At 43.2% G+C, this 26,536-nt stretch overlaps 1 protein-coding gene across 2 annotated transcripts; it reads left to right on the plus strand.

Annotated features, from left to right (window-relative positions):
• Nucleotides 1-1,487: 1,487 nt before the first annotated feature.
• On the plus strand, nt 1,488-26,263 carry LOC143276625 (heat shock 70 kDa protein cognate 4). Of its 2 annotated transcripts, none has more exons than XM_076581240.1 (9): nt 1,488-1,564; nt 6,149-6,357; nt 11,328-11,533; nt 12,744-12,896; nt 15,690-16,027; nt 18,814-19,031; nt 21,200-21,402; nt 23,603-23,801; nt 24,701-26,263. In XM_076581240.1, exons 1-9 carry the CDS (start codon nt 1,503-1,505, stop codon nt 25,126-25,128), a joined length of 2,016 nt encoding a protein of 671 aa, XP_076437355.1. In that variant the 5' UTR covers nt 1,488-1,502; the 3' UTR covers nt 25,129-26,263. The 2 variants fall into 2 exon arrangements, with proteins under 2 accessions (XP_076437355.1, XP_076437356.1); XM_076581241.1 differs by lacking the exon at nt 1,488-1,564 and adding an exon at nt 3,353-3,477.
• The last annotated feature ends 273 nt before the right edge of the window (nt 26,264-26,536 follow it).

The raw sequence follows: 26,536 nt of genomic DNA on the forward strand, positions 1-26,536 counted from the left end.
AGACTGATGGTCGTCATGCTTTCTTTTGAAATGGACGCCTTCATTCTCTCTCTCTCTCTCTCTCTCTCTCTCTCTCTCTCTCCACCATCTCTCTCTCTCTCTCTCTCTCACTCTCTCTCACTATCCCCCAACCATATATATCTCTCTCTCCCCCACACCATCTCTCTCTCTTTCCCCCTATCCCCTCCACCATCTCTCTCTGTCTGTCTCTGTCTCTCTCAGTCTGCCTATCTCACTCTCCCTATATATGACCAGTTCTGTCTGCATGTACGTTTGTCTGACTTTCTCTCCCGCTCTCTCTCCCTCTGCCTCTCTCTCTGCCTCTCTCTCTCCCTCTAGGTATACTATCAGTCTGCCTCCCTGGCTCAGTACTCTTTCGTTATGACTTTCTGCCAATTATTTGTCTGTCTGTCTGTCTGTCTTTCTGCTATCTAAGCCTCTCTGTTCTGCATGTTATTTCTGTCTGTTCGTCTCCCTGCCTGCATGTCTGTTGGTCTGTTTCAGTCTGTTTCTCTACTCTCTCTCTCTCTCTGTGTGCCTCTCTGTCTTTCAGTATGGGGTCTGCCTATCTCAGTTTCTAATCGTTATGACTTTCTTTCAATTTCTCTGTCTGTCTGTCTGCCAAGTATGCCTATAAAAGTATCTCTGTTCTGTATGATATATCTGTGTAATCGTCTGCCTGCCTCCATATCTGTTGGTCTCAGCCTCTTTTTTTCTCTAACACGTAAATGTGGAGTGATGGCCTAGAGGTAACGCGTCCGAATAGGATGCGAGAGAATCTGAGCGCGGCTGGTTCGAATGACGGCTCAGCCGCCGATACAGTTTTCTCCCCATTCACTAGACCTTGAGTGGTGGTCTGGACGCTAGTCATTCGGATGAGACGATAAACCGAGGTCCCGTGTGCAGCATGCATTTAGCGCACGTAAAAGAACCCATGGCAACAAAAGGGTTGTTCCTGGCAAAATTCTGTAAAAAAATCCACTTCGATAGAAAGAACAAATAAAAATTACTGCACACAGGAAAACTGAGTACAAAAGAAAATGGGTGGCGCTGAAGTTTTGCGACGCGCTCTTCCTGGGGAGAGCAGCCCGAGTTTCACAGAGAGAAATCTGTTGTGATAAAAAAAGAAATACATAATACAAATAAATCTCTGCAGAAAGCCTTGCATTCAAGCAATGCGGCAGTTCAGTGTGAGCGCGAATGAATTTGTGTATGCGCATGTCAGCAGTCGGCAATGAATATCTCTTGCGTGTTGTGTGTGTGTGTGTGTGTGTGCGCGCGCGCGTCACTAGAGACTGAGGGCATTTTTTTGCGAGTGTCAATTTGTGTGTATGTGTGAGTCAGTGTCACGTACGCTGTGTGTGTGGGTCTCAGTGTGCCGCGTGTGTGTGTGGTGTATGTGTGTGCGCCAGTGTCACGGTGTGTACGTGTGTGTGTGTGTCTCAGTGTGTGTGTGTGTGTGTGACTGATGATGGTGTGTGTGTGTGTGTGTGTGTCTGTGTATGTGTAGGCGGGTGGGTGTTGCACGGCCGGAGACGATCGATTCACTTCAGCTGCGGATCAGGTGACCATGCATAGTTCGTTGCCTCACCGTGTGCCGCAAGTCGAAGTGACAGTTGTTTTTATTGCTATTTTTGTCGTTGTTGTTGTTGTTGTTGTTGTTATTTTGTTACTTGTCTCTTTTCGTTACTATATGCTTTAGTTGCATGTATGTATGTATGTATGTTGGGCATATCCGTGGGCATAATCCAGTTGTTGTTTTTTTCCGTCCGTCCGTTAATCAATGACGAATGGGTCATTTGATTAATGTAGCATTTCATGCCATTATAGTAGTTTCACGGCGAAGTTTTCGATCACTGACTCGACGGAGTTATCCAACACAGCGGCGTCACTTGTGATCTATATATAGCCAGCGCGAGCCCGTATACATTATTTAGGCCGGGGCTATGCCGGTTTCAACTTTCCCATGGTCTCTCGATGTGTAGACCGGCAGACTGCATGGAACTTTCCGTGATACACTTTAAAAAACAACAACAACAAACAAACAATTTAACGCCTTTTATTTTGAAAGATGGTGTCACTGTGACTTAACTGGTTTCCGGCCGGCGCGCGCGCGCACACACACACACACACACACACACCGTCGTGCTATGAAGGAGTTGATTTAAATATTTCGCTTTCACTACAGGAATGTTACACCATGGTAGAAAAAGTCCAATGGTCAAAATTTCAGTTTGAAGAAAAACACACCGGTAACTCGGAGTCTATAAGAACATACAAAAAATGTATGGTTTCATGGGAAAACATTACCATAATGATTTTCTTGAGAGGCAAATCATTTCTCTAATCCGGCTGCAGATGGAAAATGAATTGTTTTAGGACAAAATATGCCGGTAATGTTTCTTGCATCTGTGGTGCTCACATAACAGCCGATAATATACCAACTTGCGATATGTTGAAGTCTCACATCCCTGAACTGAAATCATCTCCAGTGTTGACGATCTTCAGCAGTCCATTGCTAATGTATGACTTTTTCAACTCCTTGTTAAATAGTCCAGTTGGTTCGCTGTTATAGTCGTTAGTTTTTCATTAGAAATATGCTTGATTGTTATGGGTTTTGTTGTTGTTTTTTTTGTTGGTTTTGTTTTGTTTTTTTGTTGTTGTTTTTTTATCAAAACTTAAATCGAGTCAATCATTTTCTATATGTAACACACACACACACACACACACACACACACACACACACACACTGACACACACACACACACACTTTCACTTAATCGCATGCGTACACAGTAATCCCCCCATTCTCCCCACCCCACCACCTGGCTCCGCCCTCTCCACCCACTCGATTTTTTTCCTTCCCAGGTCTAATTTTCACTTACAGTGAAAAGACGTTAAACTAAAGAAAGGACGAACACACACTGACATGAGCACACTGACGCACTTATGGTCACACACTCGCGCGCGCGCGCGCGCACACATACACACACACACACACACACCATCGCGCGAACGCTAAATCCACTGGTAGAACAAACGGCGATCTTGCAGTTGTACGAATGCGCTACTTCCCCCTCCCACACAACTTCAGACACGAAACTGTGCGCATGGAAAAACACAGAGGCTAAAAATGAACGCTTGCATGGTGACATAATCTTCAACAACCGACCGAAAATAAGAACACAACTCAGTAACCTGGAATCTGCGTAAAAGGAAAGTAGAACCGTCTGGAATTCCGACCCACAGCCTAACAAGCGCGCGTGATTGGTTGAAAAGTTTTGTTTTCAATATTTGATTGGATAATCGTCGGCCCTTAATCCAGAAAGTTCTGTTATGACGTAACTTCCTTCGAACATTTGTAAAAAAAGCAACAGCTTGCCGCTGGGTTCAGCAGTTACACCTCGTCTGCAAGTTCAGCTAGCTCCGAGAGGACGACAGTTTGCGCTGAGCAAGTGGTCTCTCTTACCACAACAGGTAAGACAAAAATCTAACGAAGCAGTCCGCAGGTTTTGGGGTCTTTTTTCTTTTTCTTTTTTTCTTTTTTTTTTTTTTTAGCCTGTCGGCGCTGTCGACATTTACGGAATCTTGCATAGTTGTTGCTAAGTGCTGTTGCACGGATACGGAACTACTCAAAAGTACCCATGCTGGTTGTGCGGATGTGCATAAGGAAGCTTTTGTTTTGTTGAGGATCGCGAAGTGATATGAGCAATACTATTAACAGTTTGTACACGCTGATATATGAAGAATGAATAAACCAAATACACTTACTTTTAAAGTGCCAAGTTTGCCTGGTTTTTACTTAAACTTTAAAAGTCCATGTTCTGATAGATTTATTAATGATATGAGTATTATGATACTATTCTTATTAGGCTACAATATTTATTGATTGATCATCATCATCATTATTATTATTATTATGTGATGAAAATATTAAATTTAGAAGAAAAAAAAACCTAATTAAAAGCAGTGGCCTGCAGAGTATGAAATCTGAATGAAAATATAGAATAGTAAACATATATGATATAAATTATAATATATAAACTTAAGTTATAAATTTATTGATTAAATGATATTTGAAAGTTTGAAAATTTCTCAGTCTTCCTTCCCTCAAGTGAAGTGAATGAAGTTTCAGCAATGCAATTAAGTCAAACTTTTTTTTATAATATTTTAATTACCTGTAGAGTAGTAATTAAATAGCTATAGATCAAACTTTTGTCAATTTCAGTGGAACTTCCAAAGTTTAAAAAAGTTTGGAAATATTGCACTGATGCTGACTGCAGACTTTTTCAGACCATTACATGTATGCAAGGAGGTAAAGCTGTTATATAGATATGTGTATATAGATTATGATATGATATATGTGTGTGTGTGTGTGTATTGCAAGAAAACAAAACAAAATGTATGACAACAATAGTGAGGCAAACAAACAAACCAAAAAAAAAAAAAAGAACAAAATAAGCTGCATAGAGAATAGGGAGAGAGAGAAATCGAGGCAGACAGTGAGACAACCACAGTGCAGGCTATAGAACAATTAGAGCAATATTGTTCAGTTCAGCACACTCGTCTTTTGGAGGGTGTGAGTTGGCCAGGGCCCAGACCATCCCACAGTGGAATGCCTCTGGTGGGTTGAGCCCAACATCCTCTTGATGAAGCTGGCCACTTCTGCCAGAAACTTTCATCCACATGCAGTGAATGTAAAATGGGAGAAAAACAGGGGGGGAAAAAAATTGTCAAGAAAGCACAACAGAGCCGGTGTTTTACAGCACCATGTCTATCTATAGAGCTGTCATTGACAGTGAATTAACCTTTGCTATAACTATTTGGCACAGAAACATTCCAGAGGTGGAAATCATAGCTAAAAAGAGAGAGTAAAAACTGCCACCAAGATGAATGGGTCTGATCTTCCATCTTTGGATGACATATACTATAAGCAAGCTACTCAGAAAAGCAATGTCGGGGTGAATCACACCCAGCTTTTAGGATTTTTTCAATGCTCCCGTTGTGTTGTTGGTACAGAAGTATTAGTATTAGGACCAAAACCAGTCGCTTCCTCTACAGTCATTGCCCTGTATCTCGAACCAACCCCATGTGTGTAAAAGAGAACTGTGCAGACAGCAACCATTTAACTGTAGATCTGGTCATCAGTGTAATGTGTGGTTTATATGTATTCAAGTGAACACATGTGTTGATACACTCCGAGTCTTAGTGTGTGTTGCAGGAGGGGGTGGTGGTGTGTGTGTGCATGTGTGTGAGCGTACTTGCACTTACATGCATAAGCATATGCATCCAAATCTTACGCTGTTTATATGATATTCTGTATATTATATCTGATTCATGTTTGTTTCCCCTCTGCGCTCCCCAGTGTTCCTTGTGACACCGGTACACTTGATATACATATTTTATTCTGTTCTGTTCAAAATGAAAAGTGACAATTACGTTGTCATGTGATTAGAATTACAGAAAAGGCCAGGCAATCTGGTCATGTAGTCTGTTTTTATATGAAAATGTTTTCAAAGCAGTGAATTTCCAGAGGCTTTCATTTTCTGAAACACTATTTTTCAGGCTTTTTTGACTCACTTGCGTAAACAAAGTGAGTCTATGTTTTAACCTGGTGTTCGGTTGTCTGTGTGTGTGTGTGTGTCCGTGTGTCTGTGGTAAACTTTAACATTGACATTTTCTCTGCAAAATACTTTGTCAGTTGACACCAAATTTTGCATAAAAATAGGAATAATTCAGTTCTTTCCAGTCATCTTGTTTAAAACAATATTGCACCTCTGGGATGGGCACAAAAAACAACAACAAAAAACCCTAATTTTATGCAAACTGCATTTACTGTTATATTTATATTTTTTGTATTCTCTAAACTTGACACTTTGACCTCTTATTCTGACACAACAACATTATCATTTTTTGTTCAAACAGGAACTTCTTTTGCTAAGCATGGAATTTTTATTTTGCAAACGTTTTGGTGCAGATAGTAAAAAAGGGAAATTACTCTGTACTTAATGCTAGGGGACTTAATTTATCACAAGTGAGTCTTGAAGGCCTTGCCTCTCTTGTTTTTTTTTTAAACTTTGCTTTTCAGCCTTCAGTTGCTGCCACTTTCATATTGATTCATTTTTGTTTCATTTTATTGATCAAACAGCACCATGGCCAAAGCCCCTGCCATCGGAATTGACCTGGGAACCACGTACTCCTGCGTGGGAGTGTTTCAACACGGCAAAGTGGAGATCATCGCCAATGACCAGGGGAACCGTACTACCCCGTCCTATGTGGCTTTCACGGAAACGGAGAGACTCATTGGTGATGCTGCCAAGAACCAGGTGGCCATGAATCCCGAGAACACCATTTTTGGTAAGGTTTGTGTGTGTGCGTGTTTTTGTTTCAGTTGCAAGCTATGTATGTCATGACAGAGATTTTGTAAACAGTGTTATGATTTTGAATTCAGTGTGTGTTGTTTTTTTTCGTTTCACTGTTTGTATATTTGCTTGTGTATGTGTCACTTGCAGCTAGGTTAATGTCTGGTTTGTAATTTGCAACAAAGAATAATATGCCATTTTCCTCTCAAAGAAGAGCATTGCTGTTATTAAGCTTTAAGAACCTGGTATCTGTGTAGCATTTGCCAGATCCAAGGGTGGAGGGGGAATTTTGTGGTGGTTACTATAGTTAGGAGCAAGAACAAATTCAACAATAAATCATCTGTGTAGCATTTGCCAGATCCAAGGGTGGAGGGGGAATTTTGTGGTGGTTACTATAGTTAGGAGCAAGAACAAATTCAACAATAAATCATGTATACTGCTATGTCGGGGAGTGTAAGTGAATCACAGGAGTATCTGATATTACACCTTGGAAAAGTGATAATGGAGGCTCTCAAGCTGCAAAATGAATATGTTCACGTCTCTCATGACTTGGGAGTTGACCTTTCCTTCTGAATTTGAAACCAGCGATATGACCGTCCTTTCAGTTGAAAACAACCAGCTGAAATTACATGGTTGTGCTTTGCTCGTCTAATTTAACCCCTTCAGTGCCAGGGGGAAAACGGCAGAAAGTGGTGTTTCAGGTCATAAAACATTATCCAAAACAATAAGCCTAAAACTGAGAAAATGGTCTGGAGATATTCCACTCTAGACGAACTGTGTGAATTTTCAGCCTTTCAGAGCTATTTCTCTTTTTCTGATGACGTCATCAGTGACATCACTGTGCACATACATAATACGTTTATGGCAGTCAAGGGGCAAGTAAGATAAAGGTACACAAAGACTAAGTGATCCCCTCCTCCACCCCCCCTCCTCCACCCCCAGGATTTATACAGGTAAATAAGAACAACAGAGAAGGAAACCCAGAAATGTCTCAGATATCTTTACATATGCTGCATCCAAACCAAAGCATTCCAGAGATGAAATGGTTATTAGCTCCACCATTGCACCCACACGTATTCATTTCAGAAAGTAATGTTGCCAGCTCAGCACACACATCCAAGCCTTTACATTGCAGAGAGGGAATGTTATGCTACTCATTTTTATCATCCAAACCTGTGCATTCCAGAGAGGGAATGCTGTTAACTCTTTTCTGCATCCAGACAGGCACATTCCAGAGTAGCAGTGTTATTTATTACCTTTGCTTATGCATCCAGACATTACACATTCCAGGAAGGCAGTGTTACTCACTTTGCTTATGCATCCAGACATGGCACCTACCAGAGAAGCAGTGTAACTTAACTTCACTTGCGCGTACAAACAGACACATTCTAGAGAGGCAATGTTAATATATTTGTTTATGTAGACATACACATTCCAGCGAGGCAATGTTATAAGCTTTGCTTACGTATTCAGACATACACATTTTATAGAGGCAATGTTGTCAACTTAATTCACTTAGTATTCAGACATACATTTTCCAGAGAGGCACCGATGTTAACTACACATCTGCTTCCAGGCATACGCTGTCCAGAGAGGGAATGTTCATCCACTCATGCATCCAGACCTACACATTCCAGAGAGGAAATGGTTATTTTTATTCCACATACACACCCAGACCTACGCATTTCAGAGAGCCCGTGTTATTAATTCCACTTACACATCACTCCACCTATGCACCCACATTTAAACATTTCAGAAGTGGAATGTTGTCAACTCCTCTTTCACATCCAGACCTTTTACATTCCAGAAATGAAATGGTATACGACTTAAACTTACTACCCAAAACTATGCATTCCAGAGAGAATGTTATTAACTCATTTGACATTGCAGAGGGGCAGTGTTATACTCCACTTCAGCATCCAGACATGCACATTCCAGAGAGTGAGTGTTGTAAACTCAGCTTCAGCATCTAGAGATTTACATTCCAGAGATAAGACACTGCTGTTCGATAGTCATGCACACACCTAAATCGATACATTTTCAGAGATGCTGCTTGTACCATGTCCACTCATTTCCACACCGCTGCTATGGAGCAGTACATTAAAACTGTGGGGTAGCACATTGCTGCATTGTTTGCTTGCTTTCAGATAGTGGGGCAGTACACTGATGCATTGTTTGCTTGCTTTCAGACAGTGGGGCAGTACATTGCTGCATTGTTTGATTGCTTTCAGATAATGGGGCAGCACATTGTTGCATTGTTTGCTTGCTTTCAGACAGTGGGGCAGCACATTGCTGCATTGTTTGATTGCTTTCAGATAGTGGGGCAGCACATTGCTGCATTGTTTGATTGCTTTCAGATAGTGGGGCAGCACATTGCTGCATTGTTTGATTGCTTTCAGATAGTGGGGCAGCACATTGCTGCATTGTTTGATTGCTTTCAGACAGTGGGGCAGCACATTGCTGCATTGTTTGCTTTCAGATAGTGGGGCAGGACATTGCTGCATTGTTTGCTTTCAGATAGTGGGGCAGCACATTGCTGCATTGTTTGCTTTCAGATAGTGGGGCAGCACATTGCTGCATTGTTTGCTTTCAGATAGTGGGGCAGCACATTGCTGCATTGTTTGCTTTCAGACAGTGGGGCAGCACATTGCTGCATTGTTTGCTTTCAGATAGTGGGGCAGCACATTGCTGCATTGTTTGCTTGCTTTCAGATAGTGGGGCAGTACACTGCTGCATTGTTTGCTTGCTTTCAGACAGTGGGGCAGCACATTGCTGCATTGTTTGCTTTCAGATAGTGGGGCAGCACATTGCTGCATTGTTTGCTTGCTTTCAGATAGTGGGGCAGCACATTGCTGCATTGTTTGCTTTCAGATAGTGGGGCAGTACACTGCTGCATTGTTTGCTTTCAGATAGTGGGGTAGCACATTGCTGCATTGTTTGCTTTCAGATAGTGGGGCAGGACATTGCTGCATTGTTTGCTTTCAGATAGTGGGGCAGCACATTGCTGCATTGTTTGCTTTCAGATAGTGGGGCAGGACATTGCTGCATTGTTTGATTGCTTTCAGATAGTGGGGCAGTACACTGCTGCATTGTTTGCTTTCAGATAGTGGGGCAGCACATTGCTGCATTGTTTGATTGCTTTCAGATAGTGGGGCAGTACACTGCTGCATTGTTTGCTTGCTTTCAGATAGTGGGGTAGCACATTGCTGCATTGTTTGCTTTCAGATAGTGGGGCAGGACATTGCTGCATTGTTTGCTTTCAGATAGTGGGGCAGCACATTGCTGCATTGTTTGCTTTCAGATAGTGGGGCAGGACATTGCTGCATTGTTTGCTTGCTTTCAGATAGTGGGGCAGTACACTGCTGCATTGTTTGACTGCTTTCAGATAGTGGGGCAGTACACTGCTGCATTGTTTGACTGCTTTCAGATAGTGGGGCAGTACACTGCTGCATTGTTTGCTTTCAGATAGTGGGGCAGGACATTGCTGCATTGTTTGCTTTCAGATAGTGGGGTAGCACATTGCTGCATTGTTTGCTTTCAGATAGTGGGGCAGCACATTGCTGCATTGTTTGCTTTCAGATAGTGGGGCAGGACATTGCTGCATTGTTTGCTTTCAGATAGTGGGGCAGCACATTGCTGCATTGTTTGCTTTCAGATAGTGGGGCAGCACATTGCTGCATTGTTTGATTGCTTTCAGACAGTGGGGCAGCACATTGGTAGTACATTGCTGCATTGTTTGATTGCTTTCAGATAGTGGGGCAGCACATTGCTGCATTGTTTGCTTTCAGATAGTGGGGCAGCACATTGCTGCATTGTTTGCTTTCAGATAGTGGGGCAGCACATTGCTGCATTGTTTGCTTTCAGATAGTGGGGCAGCACATTGCTGCATTGTTTGCTTTCAGATAGTGGGGTAGCACACTGCTGCATTGTTTGCTTTCAGATAGTGGGGCAGTACACTGCTGCATTGTTTGATTGCTTTCAGATAGTGGGGCAGTACATTGCTACATTGTTTGATTGCTTTCAGATAGTGGGGCAGTACACTGCTGCATTGTTTGATTGCTTTCAGATAGTGGGGCAGCACACTGCTGCAGTGTTTGATTGCTTTCAGACAGTGGGGCAGCACATTGCTAGTACATTGCTGCATTGTTTGATTGCTTTCAGATAGTGGGGCAGTACACTGCTGCATTGTTTGCTTGCTTTCAGATAGTGGGGCAGCACATTGCTGCATTGTTTGATTGCTTTCAGATAGTGGGGCAGCACATTGCTAGTACATTGCTGCATTGTTTGATTGCTTTCAGACAGTGGGGCAGTACACTGCTGCATTGTTTGCTTGCTTTCAGATAGTGGGGCAGCACATTGCTGCATTGTTTGATTGCTTTCAGATAGTGGGGCAGTACACTGCTGCATTGTTTGCTTGCTTTCAGACAGTGGGGCAGCACATTGCTGCATTGTTTGCTTGCTTTCAGACAGTGGGGCAGCACATTGCTGCATTGTTTGCTTGCTTTCAGATAGTGGGGCAGCACATTGCTGCATTGTTTGCTTTCAGATAGTGGGGCAGTACACTGCTGCATTGTTTGCTTGCTTTCAGATAGTGGGGCAGCACATTGCTGCATTGTTTGCTTGCTTTCAGATAGTGGGGCAGCACATTGCTAGTACATTGCTGCATTGTTTGATTGCTTTCAGATAGTGGGGCAGTACACTGCTGCATTGTTTGCTTTCAGATAGTGGGGCAGTACACTGCTGCATTGTTTGATTGCTTTCAGATAGTGGGGCAGTACACTGCTGCATTGTTTGCTTTCAGATAGTGGGGCAGTACACTGCTGCATTGTTTGCTTGCTTTCAGATAGTGGGGCAGTACATTGCTGCATTGTTTGCTTGCTTTCAGATAGTGGGGCAGTACATTGTTGCAGTGTTTAATTGCTTTCAAACTGTGGTGTAGCATGTTGTTGCTTTGTTTGCTTTCAGACGCCAAACGTCTGATCGGCCGGCGCTTTGATGACCAGGCGGTGCAGTCGGACATGAAGCACTGGCCCTTTCAGGTGGTCAACGAGGGGGGCAAGCCCAAGATGAGGGTGTCCTACAAAGGGGAGCAGAAGACCTTCTTCCCTGAGGAGGTCTCTTCCATGGTGCTGGTCAAGATGAAGGAAACAGCCCAGGCCTATCTGGGGAAGGCAAGTTGTTTTGGAAAGTGTTACGTTTGTGTGTGTGTGTGTGAGAGAGAGAGAGAGAGAAAGACGGACAAAGACTGTGGTGAAAACCACCTGGATGCATAAGAAGAAACGTGGAAGATGCTTATCTGCCAATAGAATGTCCGTGAGGGTCTGGGTTCAAAACTCGGGTCTCACCCTTTCTCCCAAGTTCGCCTGGAAAATCAAACTAAATGTCAGGTCAGTCGTGTGAGACAATAAATTTAGGTCCTGTGTGCAGCACACACTTAGCACACTGAAAAAGAACACATGGCAACAAAAGTGTTGTCCTCCTGCAAAACCCTGAAGAAGAAATCCACACAGATAGGTACACAAATGCATGCAATCAAGGCCTGACTAAACATTGGGTTATGCTGCTTGTCGGGCATCTGCCCATCCAAGGTGTAGCGTATATATGTATTTGTCTGAATGCAGTGATGCCTTCTTGAGAATTGGACACTGTTGAAAACCTCCCAGGCCTGTTTGGTGAAGGCAAGTGGTTTTGCAAAGTGTTGTAGTGTGTGTGGAAGAAAGTATACAAAGACTGTTGAAGTGAGAAAATGGATTTCAACTTTTTGGGTAAGATAGCAACATATACCCACCTTTCAGAAGCTGTCAAAACTTTTTTGGTAAATAACCAACATGCACCCACCTTTCATAAGCTGTCCAACTCCCATACAATGACTGCTAGTAATAAAGAGTATAGTAGCATTTGGAGTGAATCATCAGCTCATTTCACTGGTTTTTACAACAACAACAACAATAAAAAGAATTGCAGAGTTCTACTCTGTAATACTGTAAGCTTCAAAATAGATCTTGAAATTCTGTCTCGGGTATGCATAAGAACTAAAGAAGTTCATTAGCACCAATGTTGTCAAACTTCTGGTAAATCCAAAGATACTGTGAATTTGAACCAAGGTTGCGCTTTTACTTTTTGTTTTACATTTTCACATTCTTACCACAGAGAAGTAAATATAGATGCTGATTATTTTCTCTGCATTCTCATGATCTGTTGGAAACAAAAAAGGTCAGAGGTGAAGGTAGTATCTGTTGGTATAAAATGCTTTCATAACTTGTAACGTCTCTTTCTGGTCTTCATTTCTTGGTTATGATGGGTTATCGAGTAGCTAGCCTAGTCCCATGGTCATTTGCCAGTGTTGAAAAGTGGATTTTTGTTTTCTCCCCCCTCTACCAGACTGTGACAGACGCGGTGGTCACAGTGCCTGCCTACTTCAATGACTCTCAGCGTCAGGCCACCAAGGATGCCGGAACCATCTCTGGGATGAATGTGTTGCGAATCATCAACGAACCAACCGCCGCTGCCATTGCCTATGGGTTGGACAAGAAGGTGAGAGCCCCTGAAGATCAGGGTTGGCACCTTTCTGCTGTCCTATCATGCTCACTGTTTTTGTGGCATTGCTCCCACACCACTATTTCCTAGTCCCTCATACAGTGCCACACCAGGGTTCATATTTTGCATCTTTTTTTTTTTTTAAGTTTTGGAATTTTAAGATAACTTTGTGAGAAGTTTTCTTGATGCGAGTTACTATATGGAACTGCAGGTCAGTGTATTAAAAAAAAAAAACAACTTTGATTTCTGGGGGTTGACTGCATGGTCAGCATGGTCTTGTTTTCGGTTTACTGGGCCAGTATTATCCCATCCATGAGGTTCTAAAATAACAGAGATATTTCATTGAACGTTTGTGCCCATGTAAGAGAGAGAACCACTGACTTACATTGATAGGCTCAGGAAAGTTTCATGAGTGATTTTCTTTCCTTTTCCAATTCTCTAAATGATGCAGTTCTTGTGAAATTGTTTTTTCTCCCGATAATTGAAACTGAATCTCTTCAAAATGGTGACGCCACAATGGTCTCAAATTTGCAATCCTTTTAAAAATTTTAGGAAATTATGATGCAGACAGTGATGAAGAGAAAACTTGTTCAGTGACTTTGAGGTTAATTGTGATAATTCTGAAGAAGAAGAGACCAAGGCTTATTGCACCTTTCTTGTTTGATTCTGTGTTGGGTGCTTGTGAGTTTAAGGAAATACTCGTCAAGCATTACAAACAAGTAATTATTTCAATAAATACTCGGCAAAATACAAAATGAGTCCTTTTGTTTTATTTCCTTGTGAAGAAGAATTTATCATACATCAGTCTTATTTCATGCATAAATTCCCACAAGTGGAGAAGCTACAGTAGTTTTAGTGTACATAGTACTGACACTGCTTTTTTTTTTTTCCTCGGCATATGGAATACAGCTGGCCTCAAACAGTGCCAGCAGGCAGGGTGTTGATGTAATGCTGGTAACTTTTTTTCTATCAGTTGGGAGGAGAGCGCATCATGCTAATGCTGACAGTGTGTTAATGTAATGCTGGTGACCTTTTCTCTCTATCAGTTGGGAGGAGAGCGCATCATGCTAATGTAATGCTGACAGTGTGTTAATGTAATGCTGGTGACCTTTTCTCTCTATCACTTGGGAGGAGAGCACATCATGCTAATGTAATGCTGGCAGTGTGTTAATGTAATGCTGGTGACCTTTTCTCTCTATCAGTTGGGAGGAGAGCGCATCATGCTAATGTAATGCTGACAGTGTGTTAATGTAATGCTGGTGACCTTTTCTCTCTATCAGTTGGGAGGAGAGCGCATCATGCTAATGTAATGCTGACAGTGTGTTAATGTAATGCTGGTGACCTTTTCTCTCTATCAGTTGGGAGGAGAGCGCATCATGCTAATGTAATGCTGACAGTGTGTTAATGTAATGCTGGTGACCTTTTCTCTCTATCACTTGGGAGGAGAGCGCATCATGCTAATGTAATACTGACAGTGTGTTAATGTAATGCTGGTGACCTTTTCTCTCTATCACTTGGGAGGAGAGCGCATCATGCTAATGTAATGCTGACAGTGTGTTAATGTAATGCTGGTGACCTTTTCTCTCTATCACTTGGGAGGAGAGCGCATCATGCTAATGTAATGCTGACAGTGTGTTAATGTAATGCTGGTGACCTTTTCTCTCTATCACTTGGGAGGAGAGCGCATCATGCTAATATAATGCTGACAGTGTGTTAATGTAATGCTGGTGACCTTTTCTCTCTATCAGTTGGGAGGAGAGGGCATCATGCTGATGTAATGCTGACAGTGTGTTAATGTAATGCTGGTGGCCTTTTCTCTCTATCAGTTGGGAGGAGAGCGCATCATGCTAATGTAATGCTGACAGTGTGTTAATGTTAATGTAATGCTGGTGGCCTTTTCTCTCGATCAGTTGGGAAGAGAGCGCAGCGTACTAATGTAATGCTGGCAGTGTGTTAATGTAATGCTGGTGACCTTTTCTCTCAATCAGTTGGGAAGAGAGCGCAACGTACTAATGTAATGCTGGCGTTCTTTTTTTCTCTCAGTTAGGAAGGGAGGGCAACATGCTGATATAAAGCTGCTGATCCTTTTTTTCTATCAGTTGGGAAGGGAGTGCATCGTGCTGATATAAAGCTGCTGACCTTTTTTCTATCAGTTGGGAAGGGTGTGCATCGTGCTGATATAAAGCTGCTGACCTTTTTTTCTATCAGTTGGGAGGGGTGTGCATCGTGCTGATATAAAGCTGCTGACCTTTTTTCTATCAGTTGGGAAGGGTGTGCATCGTGCTGATATAAAGCTGCTGATCCTTTTTTTCTATCAGTTGGGAAGGGAGTGCATCGTGCTGATATAAAGCTGCTGACCTTTTTTCTATCAGTTGGGAAGGGAGTGCATTGTGCTAATATAATGTTGGCAATATGCTAATGTATGGCAGGCAACCTTTTTTCCCTCTCTACCAATTGGGAGGGGAGCGCAACATGCTAATGCAATGCTGGTGACGTGCTGATGTAACGCTGGTGACTTTTTTGTCTTCCTCTGTCTCTGTATCAGTTGGGAGGGTAGTGCAACTTGCTAATGTAATGCTGGCAATATGCTAATATAATGCTGGTGACCTTTTTTTCCCTCTGTGTATCAGTTGGGAGTGGAGCGCAACATGCCAATGTAATGCTGGCATTATGCTGATGTAATGCTGGTGACCTTTTTTCCCTCTCTGTCATTTGGGAGGGGAGCCCAACGTGCTAATGTAATGCTGGCAATATGCTAATGTAATGCTGGTGACCTTTTTTCTCTATCAGTTGGGAGGGGAGCGCAATGTGCTGATCTTCGACCTGGGCGGCGGCACCTTCGACGTCTCAATCCTCACCATCGAGGACGGCATCTTCGAGGTGAAGGCCACGGCTGGGGACACCCACCTGGGCGGGGAGGACTTTGACAACCGCATGGTCAACCACTTCATCCAGGAGTTCAAGCGCAAGCACAAGAAGGACATGACGGGCAACAAGCGGGCCGTGCGGCGCCTGCGGACGGCCTGTGAGCGGGCCAAGCGCACCCTGTCCTCGTCCACGCAGGCCAACATCGAGATCGACTCCCTCTTTGAGGGCATCGACTTCTACACCAGCATCACCCGGGCCAGGTGAAGGGAGTGAGTGAGTGAGTGAGTGATTGCCGCCCCGCCCTGCCCCAAATGAAGGGGTATGTGACAACATATTTATACCGCATCACACACAAATGAATGGTTAGTTCAACATAGGCCAAGGCCCCCACCCCGACACTGAATGAAGGGGTATGTAACAACATATTTATACCGCGTCGCTTACAAATGAATTGTTTGTTCTTTATAGGCCAAGCCTGTTATGAACATAGTGTCTCTCTTACTTTCAAGTAAAGAATGAATGGTTTATTCATTACAGGCCAAGGCCCCTTAAATGAAGGGGTATATAACAACATAATTATACCGCCACACAAAAATATTGGTATTCAGTCTTATAAACGCTCTTTCTCTTATTTAAATGCTCGATATGAAAATATACATACTTTTACAAAATTTTTACTACCTTTTGATTTGTTGAAGACTTTAGCATACTAAAATGGAAGAGAGTAGGCAGCCTGTAATATTTTTTTCTGGGATAAACTGTTGTCTTAAAACACTGAATCATGAGACATACTAGACCAGATTGCACTTAATCTTCTTTGCAATTTTCACAAAGTGGGCATAATAAGTTTACCAGGTGACGGAGAGGTAGGGGCAGGCAGGCAGGCAGTAGACAGACAAGCAGAGATAAAGACAGAGTGATGATAGTATGGATACGTATATAGTGCCTCTCCTTCGTCAGAGTCCAAGCTCGAAGTCGCTCTGCAGTCATTTGCACAGCAGGCTGCCTACCTTGGTAGAGCCGACTTGACATTTACCTTTGAGCGCTTGTCATTCTTTTGCTGAGTCGTTCAGTTGGGATTTCAGTCACACACACACACACACACACACACACACACACACAGAGTTTCTCTTTCTCTCTCTTTCTCTCACACAGACAGGTAACATTTTACTTGTATGACCGTTTTGATTATTTATCCCATCATGTAGGCAGCCATATTCTGTTTTTTTTTTGGGGGGGGGGGGGGGTTACCTGGGAATGTTCTTTTTTTCCATAACCCACTGAATGCTGAAATGGATTACAAGATCTTTGACATGCATATTCGATCTTCTGTGTGCATATACATTGGAAGGGGTTGGGACACCAGCAGGTCTGCACGTATGTTGACCAGGAGATCGAAAAAAAAATCTCCACCTTTAACCCGCCATGTGCGACGGGGATCGAAGCCAGGGAAGAACCCACCCCTCCTACCATGTTGATTCAACTGACACACCCTGGGAGAGAAGCAGAGAGAGACAGAAATAAAGAAAGAGAAACAGACACATAAACGGCTAAAGTGGTGGAACATAGTCGATCTTGAGTTGGCTGCTTGATGAGTCAGGGGGTACAAAATTCAGTGTGCACACTCCCAACATGTAATGGCTGCTCTGATTGGGAGGGGGGCTGGGTGGATTAAAATCAGTGAAACATGTTATGGGTATGAGTGAATATGGGAGTGATAGGACCAGGAAGGTAGAAGAAGATCCCTTTATACATGTGCCTTTTTGTTCATGTTCCTAGCTGCTGATTTTGTTTGTTTGTGGATTGTTGTTTTTTTGTTGAAAAGTCATGGGAAAATTGAAGGGGTTCTTTTGGTAGGGATTTAGATGTACTGGAAAATGAACAGTACCGGCCAAAATTTAAAAAAAAAAATAAAAAAAAAGAAGAAGAAAAGAATAAATAAAATAAAGAAGCTTGCTGGAAAAGTCATCATGTTGTTAAGAAATGCTAACACTCATGAAACACACTGAAAATCAACACTGTCACAAATAACAAACTGTAAGTGTCATTCCTTCATGATGTAAATTCATCTTCTCAGTATGTGGGGGAGGGTAGGCGTTCACAAGATATTTTTTTACCCTTTGAACAGTTTTTAAACCAAGGTGAGGTGTGTGTGGGGGGGAGGGGGGGGTGCATGGACAGTACTGTAATTTTTGGCCTAAAAGGCGCACCCCCTGAATTTAAATTAAAATAGTTAATTTAACTCCTTTAAGGCGCACACATCCGATAAGCTGCACCTGCCATAAAGTGGAAGTCCTCCGTTTTCTCTGCTAACAGTGGATGTTGTTTTCCTGAATGTAGACATTATCTTTGGAAAAATGGATAGGAATCCGACTTGTTTTTGTCTGCTGGTTGACTTTGCTTTGTTACTCCATTTGTCTGCTCTTTTATCTGCTACTTGTTTCTTTTTACACATTTTTTTTAAAATACAAATTTACAACCTACCAAAAAAAAGTCAAATGTACACTGTTGTAAAGCCCCAGTTCATTTGTTTGTTCAATTAGAATCCAGCCTGCTTTTCAGCCCCATCCACCATTTTGCTTTGCATTCTGCTTTTGAAAAATGATTAGTTCACTTCTGATTTCTCTACTTTCACACCATGTACTAATCTATCCCCTACTCAGACACTGCACATTTTTCATGGCCTAAGGGCGAACTGTCATCTTGTTCAGAGGAAATTTTATGTAGTAATTCGGTTTCAATTTGATTCGATGGTAAACATGAAACATGTCAATTCAAACAATGGTAAGACTGTTGCCAGGTGATTGTGAGCGTTTATTGTGATCAGCTTAGTTGTCACATGTTGAGTTTGTTGTGTCTGGTGGCCCCGTGTGGTGGTCAGAATTTAGTTTTCAGATACAGCCTATAAGACACAGGGGTCAAATGTGAGTTAAAAAGAAAAAAAAAGTAGCGTCTCAGGCCAAAAAATATGGTAGACACTGGGCATTCACAAAATAGTGCACAGTGGGGTGACCCTGTGGAATGGTGCCACTGTGTGTGTTGGCAGGTTTGAGGAGCTGAATGCAGACCTGTTCCGCGGCACGCTGGAGCCGGTGGAGAAGGCCATGCGCGACGCCAAGCTGGACAAGCCAGCCATCAACGAGATCGTGCTGGTCGGGGGCTCCACCCGCATTCCCAAGATCCAGAAGCTGTTGCAGGACTTCTTCAACGGCAAGGACCTCTGCAAGAGCATCAACCCGGACGAGGCCGTGGCTTACGGGGCTGGTAAGGTTTGTTTGCTGATTTGATGATGATAGATAATGATTGTGAGGCTTGTTGGCTGATGTAATCTTCTTCATCGTTCGTGGGCTGTTGTGACTCCGACATTCGCTCATATGTGCACGAGTGGGTTTTTACGTGTATGACTTATCTTACCCCCGCCATGTAGGCAGCCATACTCTTGTTTTCGGAGATGTGCATGCTGGGTATGTTCATTTTTCCATAACCCACTGATTGCTTGCATGGTTTACAGGATCTTTAATGTGCGTATTTCATCTTCTGATTGCGTATACACACGAATTGGTTCAGGCACGAGCAGGTCTGCACATTGTTGACCTGAGTGATCTGTAAAGTCTGCACCCTTTACCCACCCACCAGGCCCCATTAACAAGATTCAAACCTAGGACCCTTAGATTGAAAGTCACAACGCTTTAACCACTCAGCTGTTGCACCTGTAAGGTGTATCAGTATCAGTGGCTCAAGGAGGCATCACTGTGTTCGGTTAAATCCATATACACTACACCATATCTGCCAAGCAGATGCCTGACCAATAGCATAACCCAACGAGCTTAGTCAGGCCTTGAAAAAGATTTTTTTTAAAGTAAAATAAAAAATAATAGATAAATAAATAAAGATAATAATAATTATTATTATGGTATTTATAAGGCGCAAAATCTTGACGAAATCAACTCTAAGCACACACAAAAATTATTTATTTTATTTTATTTTTTTAAATCAATAAATGAATATAAAATAAGATAATAATAAAAATATATCACCTGTAAGGTGATATAATGAAAATAGATAGCGATAATAAATAATGGTCTGAGGTTTGAAAAAATGGCTCGTAATAGGGACTACAATAATGATAAATCATTTGGCTGACAGGGCCTGTAAAGTTCGTTTGCTTATATAATGATAATAATAGTGAGCCCTTGAAACAAGAGACTTCCAGTTTCAGTAGCTCAAGGAGGCGTCACTGCGTTCGGACGAATCCATATACGCTACACCACATCTGCCAAGCAGATGCCTGACCAGCAGCGTAACCCAACGCGCTTAGTCAGGCCTTGAGAAAAGAGACATACAGAATGCAGTATATGGTGAAGGTAAATGAGAATTAGGTGAATCAGGCTTTTGCCTTTATGAAACTTGTGTTTGGTAGTGTATATTTTGCATGTCTTGTTTGTATGTGAGTGTGGTTATGTGTTTGTGTGTGTGTCACAAAATATGATTGAGTGTGTTTGTGTGAATTTAAGTTAGTGTTTAGGTGGGTATAGTACGTGGTGTGTAAGCACGTGTGAGGTGTGTTTGTGATATGCGTGTGTGTTTGCATGATTTGTGTGTGTGTGTGTGAACCTGCGTGAGTCGCAGCATTTTGTTTGTTTTCCTCCCATTGATTTATGTCGTCTGTGTTTGTGGATGGGTGTTTACTGTTTGTTTATTTGCGCATGTGCATTTGTGTTCTGTGTGTGGGTGTGTAGGGTAGCTGTGCTTTTTTTTATGTGATAGTTTACATTTGTGATTTGTAGTATTGTCTTGGTGTATATAGATTTATGTTTTTCTTCTCTAGTATGTCTTCTCATGCAATAATATGCTCCTATACACTATTGCATATGGATTGTACCATGTGAGGCGCTTACAGCCCATGATATGGGGAGTTTGCGCCCTGTAAGTACTTTATACCATTCTGCTTTCTTCTTCTTCATTCGTGGGCTGCAACTCCTGCGTTCACTCATTTGTACACAAGTGGGCTTTTCCATGTATGACCGTTTTTACCCTACCATGTAGGCGTTTTTTGAGGTGTGCATGTTGGGTATGTTCTTTTGTCCATAACCCACTGAACCATGACATGGATTATAGGATCTTTGACGTGCTTATTTGATCTTCTGCTTGTCTATACACACAGAGGGGGTTCAGGCATAAGCAGGTCTGCACATACGTTGACCTGTGAGAAAAATCTCCACCCTTTACCCACCAGGCGCCATTACCTAGAGTTGAACCTGGCACCCTCAGATTTAAAGTCCAATGCTTTAACCACCCGGCTGTTGCGCCCATCACAGGATTGTTCCATGTGAGGTGCTTACAGCCCATTATATGGGGAGTTTGCGCCCTGTGGATACTTTATACCATTACTATGATGATTATTTTGTGTGTGTGTGTGTGTGTGCCCACAGCGGTGCAGGCGGCCATCCTTCACGGGGACAAGTCTGAGGAGGTGCAGGACCTGTTGCTGCTGGATGTGGCCCCGCTGTCCATGGGCATTGAGACGGCCGGTGGGGTCATGACCGCCCTCATCAAGCGCAACACCACCATCCCCACCAAGCAGACCCAGACCTTCACCACCTACTCCGACAACCAGCCCGGCGTGCTTATACAGGTGTGTGAAGGGTATGGGTGTTTGGGGGTGTGGTGAGGTGAGACAGTACCTGTTTTGCCATTGTGAATGATTATTATTTTACCTCCTGCTGGGAATGGCATTTCATTGGCAAGCAGTTGGCTGTCTGTTGGCAAGATGTCTTATCACTGAGTTGCTGTGAACATTTTTGGCCAAGAGGAGCAAACAGATAAGCATGGTTTGCATCAGTTTGACATGGTACAGTATATGACACCAAACTGGGAGTAGAATACAAACACCTCATGTGGGAGAGCTTTTGGTTCTTCAGATGTACCTTATTTTTTCTTCATTTGTGGGCTGCAACTCCCACATTCTCTCGTATGTACACGAGTGGGCTTTTATGTGCAAGACTGTTTTTACCCTGCCAGGTAGGCAGCCAAAGTCGGGGATTTGCATGCTGGGTATGTTCTTGATTCCATAACCTATTGAACGCAGACATGGATTACAGGATCTTACATGTGCATATTTGATCTTCTGCTCGCCTATATACATGAAGGGGGTTCAGGCACAACAAGCAGGTCTTCACATAGTTGACCTGGGAGATACAGACCCAGAGACCTTCTGATTGAAGTCCAACGCTTTAACCCCTCAGCTATTTTCGCCCGTCAGGCACTGGAACGTTTCCATCCACTTTCAAAACTGCAATCGTCCGGCCTCCTCTAAAGAAATCCAGCCTTGACGCAAACATTTTGAAAAGCTATCAACCTGTTTCTGATCTTCCATTCCTGTCCAAACTCTTTGAAAAAGCTGTCCTGAAGCAGCTCAACAACCAACTTTGTTCCAGCAATCTCATCTACCCATTTCAGTCTGCCTATTGTGCTGACTACAGTACCGAAACCACTCTCCTCCACATCCTGAATGACCAACTGCTAGCGTCCGACTCAGGACAGATCTCCCTTCTCACTCTTCTCGACTTGTCAGCCGCTTTTGACACGATAGACCATTCAATCCTCCTTTCCTGTCTTCATTTTACATTTGGTATCAACGGCACTGTTCTAAACTGGTTCAAATCTTATCTCACTGATCTATTCCAGTCTGTCATTGTTGATAATTTCCAGTCTGAACCTGTTAAAATCAAACATGGAGTCCCACAGGGATCTGTTTTAGGCCCAGTGCCCTTCACACTGTACACTGCTTCTCTTGCTGAAATTATCTTCCGCCATGTCAGTCATCATTCTTATGCTGACGCTCAACTTTAGAAGAGTGATACCCTTGAAAAATTGTTGTCGCTCTTGCAAGAAACATCCGACTGCTTCCTGGACATTCAAAACTGAATGACTCTAAATAAGTTACAATTGAATGCAGACAAAACTGAAGCAGTGATCATAGGAACTAAACAAAAACTCTCTTCATCACAACTGACACAATCAAACTTGGCAGTACATCCATCCCTCTTTCCAGTTCAGTCAGGAACCTCAGCGTTGTCCTTGACAACACACTGATCATGCAAAAATTTATCAGTCAGACATGTCAATCCTGCTACTGTCAATTGCGGCACATCAGTTCCATCCGGAAATACCTGTCCATTGACGCAGCATCTAGACTTGTCGTTTCTCTCATTCTCTCTCGCCTTGACTACTATAACTCTCAATTGTCTTGGTTTGCCTGCTTCATCCATTCAGTCCCTACAGCGCATACAAAACTGCTGCCCGACTTTTCCTCAGAAAGAAAAGATCTGAGCACATCACTCCTTTTGCACATCACTCCTTTTGCAACATCTCCACTGGCTCCCTGTCTCACACAGAATAAAGTACAAGATCAGCAATCTATGTTATAAATGTATTGACAAATCTGCCCCTTCCTATCTCTGTGGCTGCCTTCACCTCTACACTCCATCTCGCTCACTGCGATCGGCTTCAGATCCACTCTGTTTACGCATACCCAGATTCAAACACTCGACTGTTGGCCGACATTCTTTCTCAATCTCTGGACCTTGCAGTTGGAATGAACTTCCTTTTTCGCTTCGTCAAGTCTCCACACTCAGCTCTTTCAAGTCTGGCCTTAAAACCCACCGCTTCCAGTTTTAGAGTTATCCATGCGTGTGAATGACTGGTGCGAAAGCGCTTTGATTTGTCTCTGCACAATATTCAGCACTATATAAATACCATTATTGTTATTGTTGTATTATATAAGTGTATCGTAAGTGGCCACTCGTTTACCTGTTGGCTGGTGTGTCCCTCAGGTGTACGAGGGCGAGCGTGCCATGACACGGGACAACAACCTGCTGGGCAAGTTTGAGCTGACGGGCATCCCTCCGGCCCCGCGAGGGGTGCCGCAGATCGAGGTCACTTTCGACATCGACGCCAACGGCATCTTGAACGTGTCCGCTTGTGACAAGAGCACCGGCAAGGAGAACAAGATCACCATCACCAATGACAAAGGTAGGGAGTAGGGGTTTTTTGGGGGGGCGAGGTGGGGGGGGGGGGGGGGGGTTCCAAATCATCTGCACCATTTCAGTGGGGGGTGGGGGTGGGTCCAAATCATCTGCACCTTATCAGGGGGGGAATGGGGGGGTCCAAATCATCTGCACCTTTACATTGTTTTTTTTTGGGGGTGGGTGGGGGGGTCCAAATCATCTGCACCTTTACATTGTGGTGGGGGGGGGGAGGGGGGGGGGGTCCAAATCATTTGCACCTTTTCGGGATGGGGTGGGGGTGGGTTCCAAATCATCTTCACCTTTCCTTTTGGAAGGGGGGGGGGGGGTTAATGTATTTAATCATCTGCACCTTTCAGGGGGGGGGGGGGGGGGTTCCAAATCATGTGCACCTTTTCATTGTCGGGGGGTGGGGTCCAAATCATGTACACCTTTTCAGTGGCATTATACAGTACAGACATTTGCAATGTTAAGAAATTTGAGCGACACTCCCAAATACATGAAGTCGATGATACTAGTCTTCTCATTAGGCCCATAGCACACTTAGTTCTCGGTAGGAGTCCGCTGCTGGCAGAAAATAACTCAACCTCCACTAGGAATTGAAGGTGTGACTGTCCTTTTTGACTGTCCACAATGTTGACCACTTCGCCATGGTGGCTTGTAGGGTAGTGCTTTTTCGTTTGTTCACGTGACTTTTATTCTTTGTGCCCCTCATGTTTGTATTTTCTGTCACAGCTCCCATGTTTGAGAAATTCAAAGCCAAAGCCAGGATAATTACCAGTAGGCTTCATCTGACAGAAATTTTTTTATATTTGTCTTGAAGACAGGTGTTTGTGTATTTATGCAGGCTAGATTTTCCTGGGTAATTTTCAGTTGTAAAAAAAGTCTACTTGTCTCCCCCCGCAGGTCGGCTGAGCAAGGAGGAGATCGAGAAGATGGTGAACGACGCGGAGAAGTACAAGGAGGATGACGAGAAGCAGAAGAACCGCATCACCGCCAAGAACGCCCTGGAGTCGTACGCCTTCCACTTGAAGTCAACCATCGAGGACGACAAAATCAAGGACAAGATCGGGGAGGATGACAAGAAGACCATCGTGGACAAGTGCAACGAGGTGATCAGCTGGCTGGACGCCAACCAGCTGGCGGAGAAGGAGGAGTACGATGACAAGCAGAAGGAGCTGGAGAAGGTGTGCAACCCCATCATCACCAAGCTGTACCAGGGGGCCGGTGGGGGGGGCATGCCCACCTTTGACGGGGCTGGTGGCGCGGGTGGGGGCGCAGCGGGGGCCGGTTCTGGAGGGTCGTCTGGGCCCACCATTGAGGAGGTGGATTAAGACAGACAGACCCCCGCCTCTCTTCTGTGTGTGTGTGTGTCTGTGCTTTCCTGCATGTGTACACGCATGCATGGACACGCGTGCACAAGCTTGCGCGCACACGCACTCTCTCTCTCTCTCTCTCTCTCTCTCGCTTGTAAACTTATGATATACCCACCATGCACTCTTGAAGACGCCTTCAGCGCTCAGAGCCATTACAAAGTTGGGTGATGCCAAGACCAGTTTCTCATACTCACACACACATGCATGCACTTTTAGTCATCCATCCGACCACCCACCCACTGTGTATGATATACCCATGCATTGGTCAATCATGCCAATACGTTACACACACACACACACACACACACATACAGGCACGCATGCACACTCAGTCACCCATTTACCCACTGCATATGATATACCCATGCATTGGTCAATCTCATGTCAACGTCAGTTTTAAACACAAGCACAGGCATGCACTCTCGCACTCAGTCACCCACCCACCCACCTACATATGATATACCCATGGTATTCATGAAGATATATTCAGTGGCCAGAGCCATTACAAAATCAAGGTCGGTCTAATCTCGCTTCCACACTCAAAGCTGAAAGAAATGCATGATTTTCATTTTGTTTTTTTCTTTGATTTCGTACTTTTTTTTTTTTTGCTTTTCAATGTCCATATTCTGTGCCATACACAGCAGCATTGCCAATTCAACGACTGCTTTCTGCATATTTTTTGCTTTTGGACTTGAATCTGTTCAAAGACTTCGAAACCGGTGTGATTCTGAGAACGTTCGTATTGACATGATCAGTTCTTTGAAAACCAACAGGTTGTTTTGGTTTTTTGTGTGTGTTTTTTTTTTTCCAGATTGAGTGCTAAAAAAAAAAAAATTTTAAATGGAAGAGACTGGGAAAATTGTTTCAATGTAGGTGCTGCCAGATGAGCCATATCCAGTTATTTTGTATTGAAGCTTTCAATGGGCTTTCTCGTATTTACACAACCTTTGATGTATCAGACTTACACTCAGTTGTTGGGGGTTTTTTTGTTGCTTTTTCTTCTGTTTACTTAACTAATGTTGTTTTTTTTGTTTCTGTTAAGTTATTTTGGACTTAAGTATTTCAGAAATAAATATTTCATTATACTTGGAAATATTTGCTGTGTGTTGTTGTTTCATGGTCAGGTCTCGAACCTTGCTCATGTGTTTTTAAACATTCTGATTACCAAAAAAAAAACCCCAGAAATTACAATAGGTTGTGACTGAACGCTTGAAATACAAAAAAACGTTCCCAAAATTTTAACTGTAGTTGTCCCAGCACTATTTCTGAGCACCATTTGTTATTTCACGGACCAATTCTCTCTGAACAGAGGATACACACATATATATATATATATATATATGTGTGTGTGTGTTTGTATTTATGT

This window comes from Babylonia areolata, chromosome 32 (assembly GCF_041734735.1).
Source record: "Babylonia areolata isolate BAREFJ2019XMU chromosome 32, ASM4173473v1, whole genome shotgun sequence".
NCBI classification, from domain to species: Eukaryota; Metazoa; Mollusca; class Gastropoda; order Neogastropoda; family Buccinidae; genus Babylonia; species Babylonia areolata.

What these genes read in the sequence shown, in the direction of transcription:
- LOC143276625 (XM_076581240.1), top strand. Translation starts at nt 1,503, where the DNA reads ATGTGTAGGCGGGTGGGTGTTGCACGGCCGGAGACGATCGATTCACTT. An exon ending in TCCCGAGAACACCATTTTTG is followed by an intron (nt 6,358 to 11,327) that starts GTAAGGTTTGTG and finishes GTTTGCTTTCAG; the next exon opens with ACGCCAAACGTCTGATCGGC. An exon ending in CACCATCACCAATGACAAAG is followed by an intron (nt 23,802 to 24,700) that starts GTAGGGAGTAGG and finishes CTCCCCCCGCAG; the next exon opens with GTCGGCTGAGCAAGGAGGAG.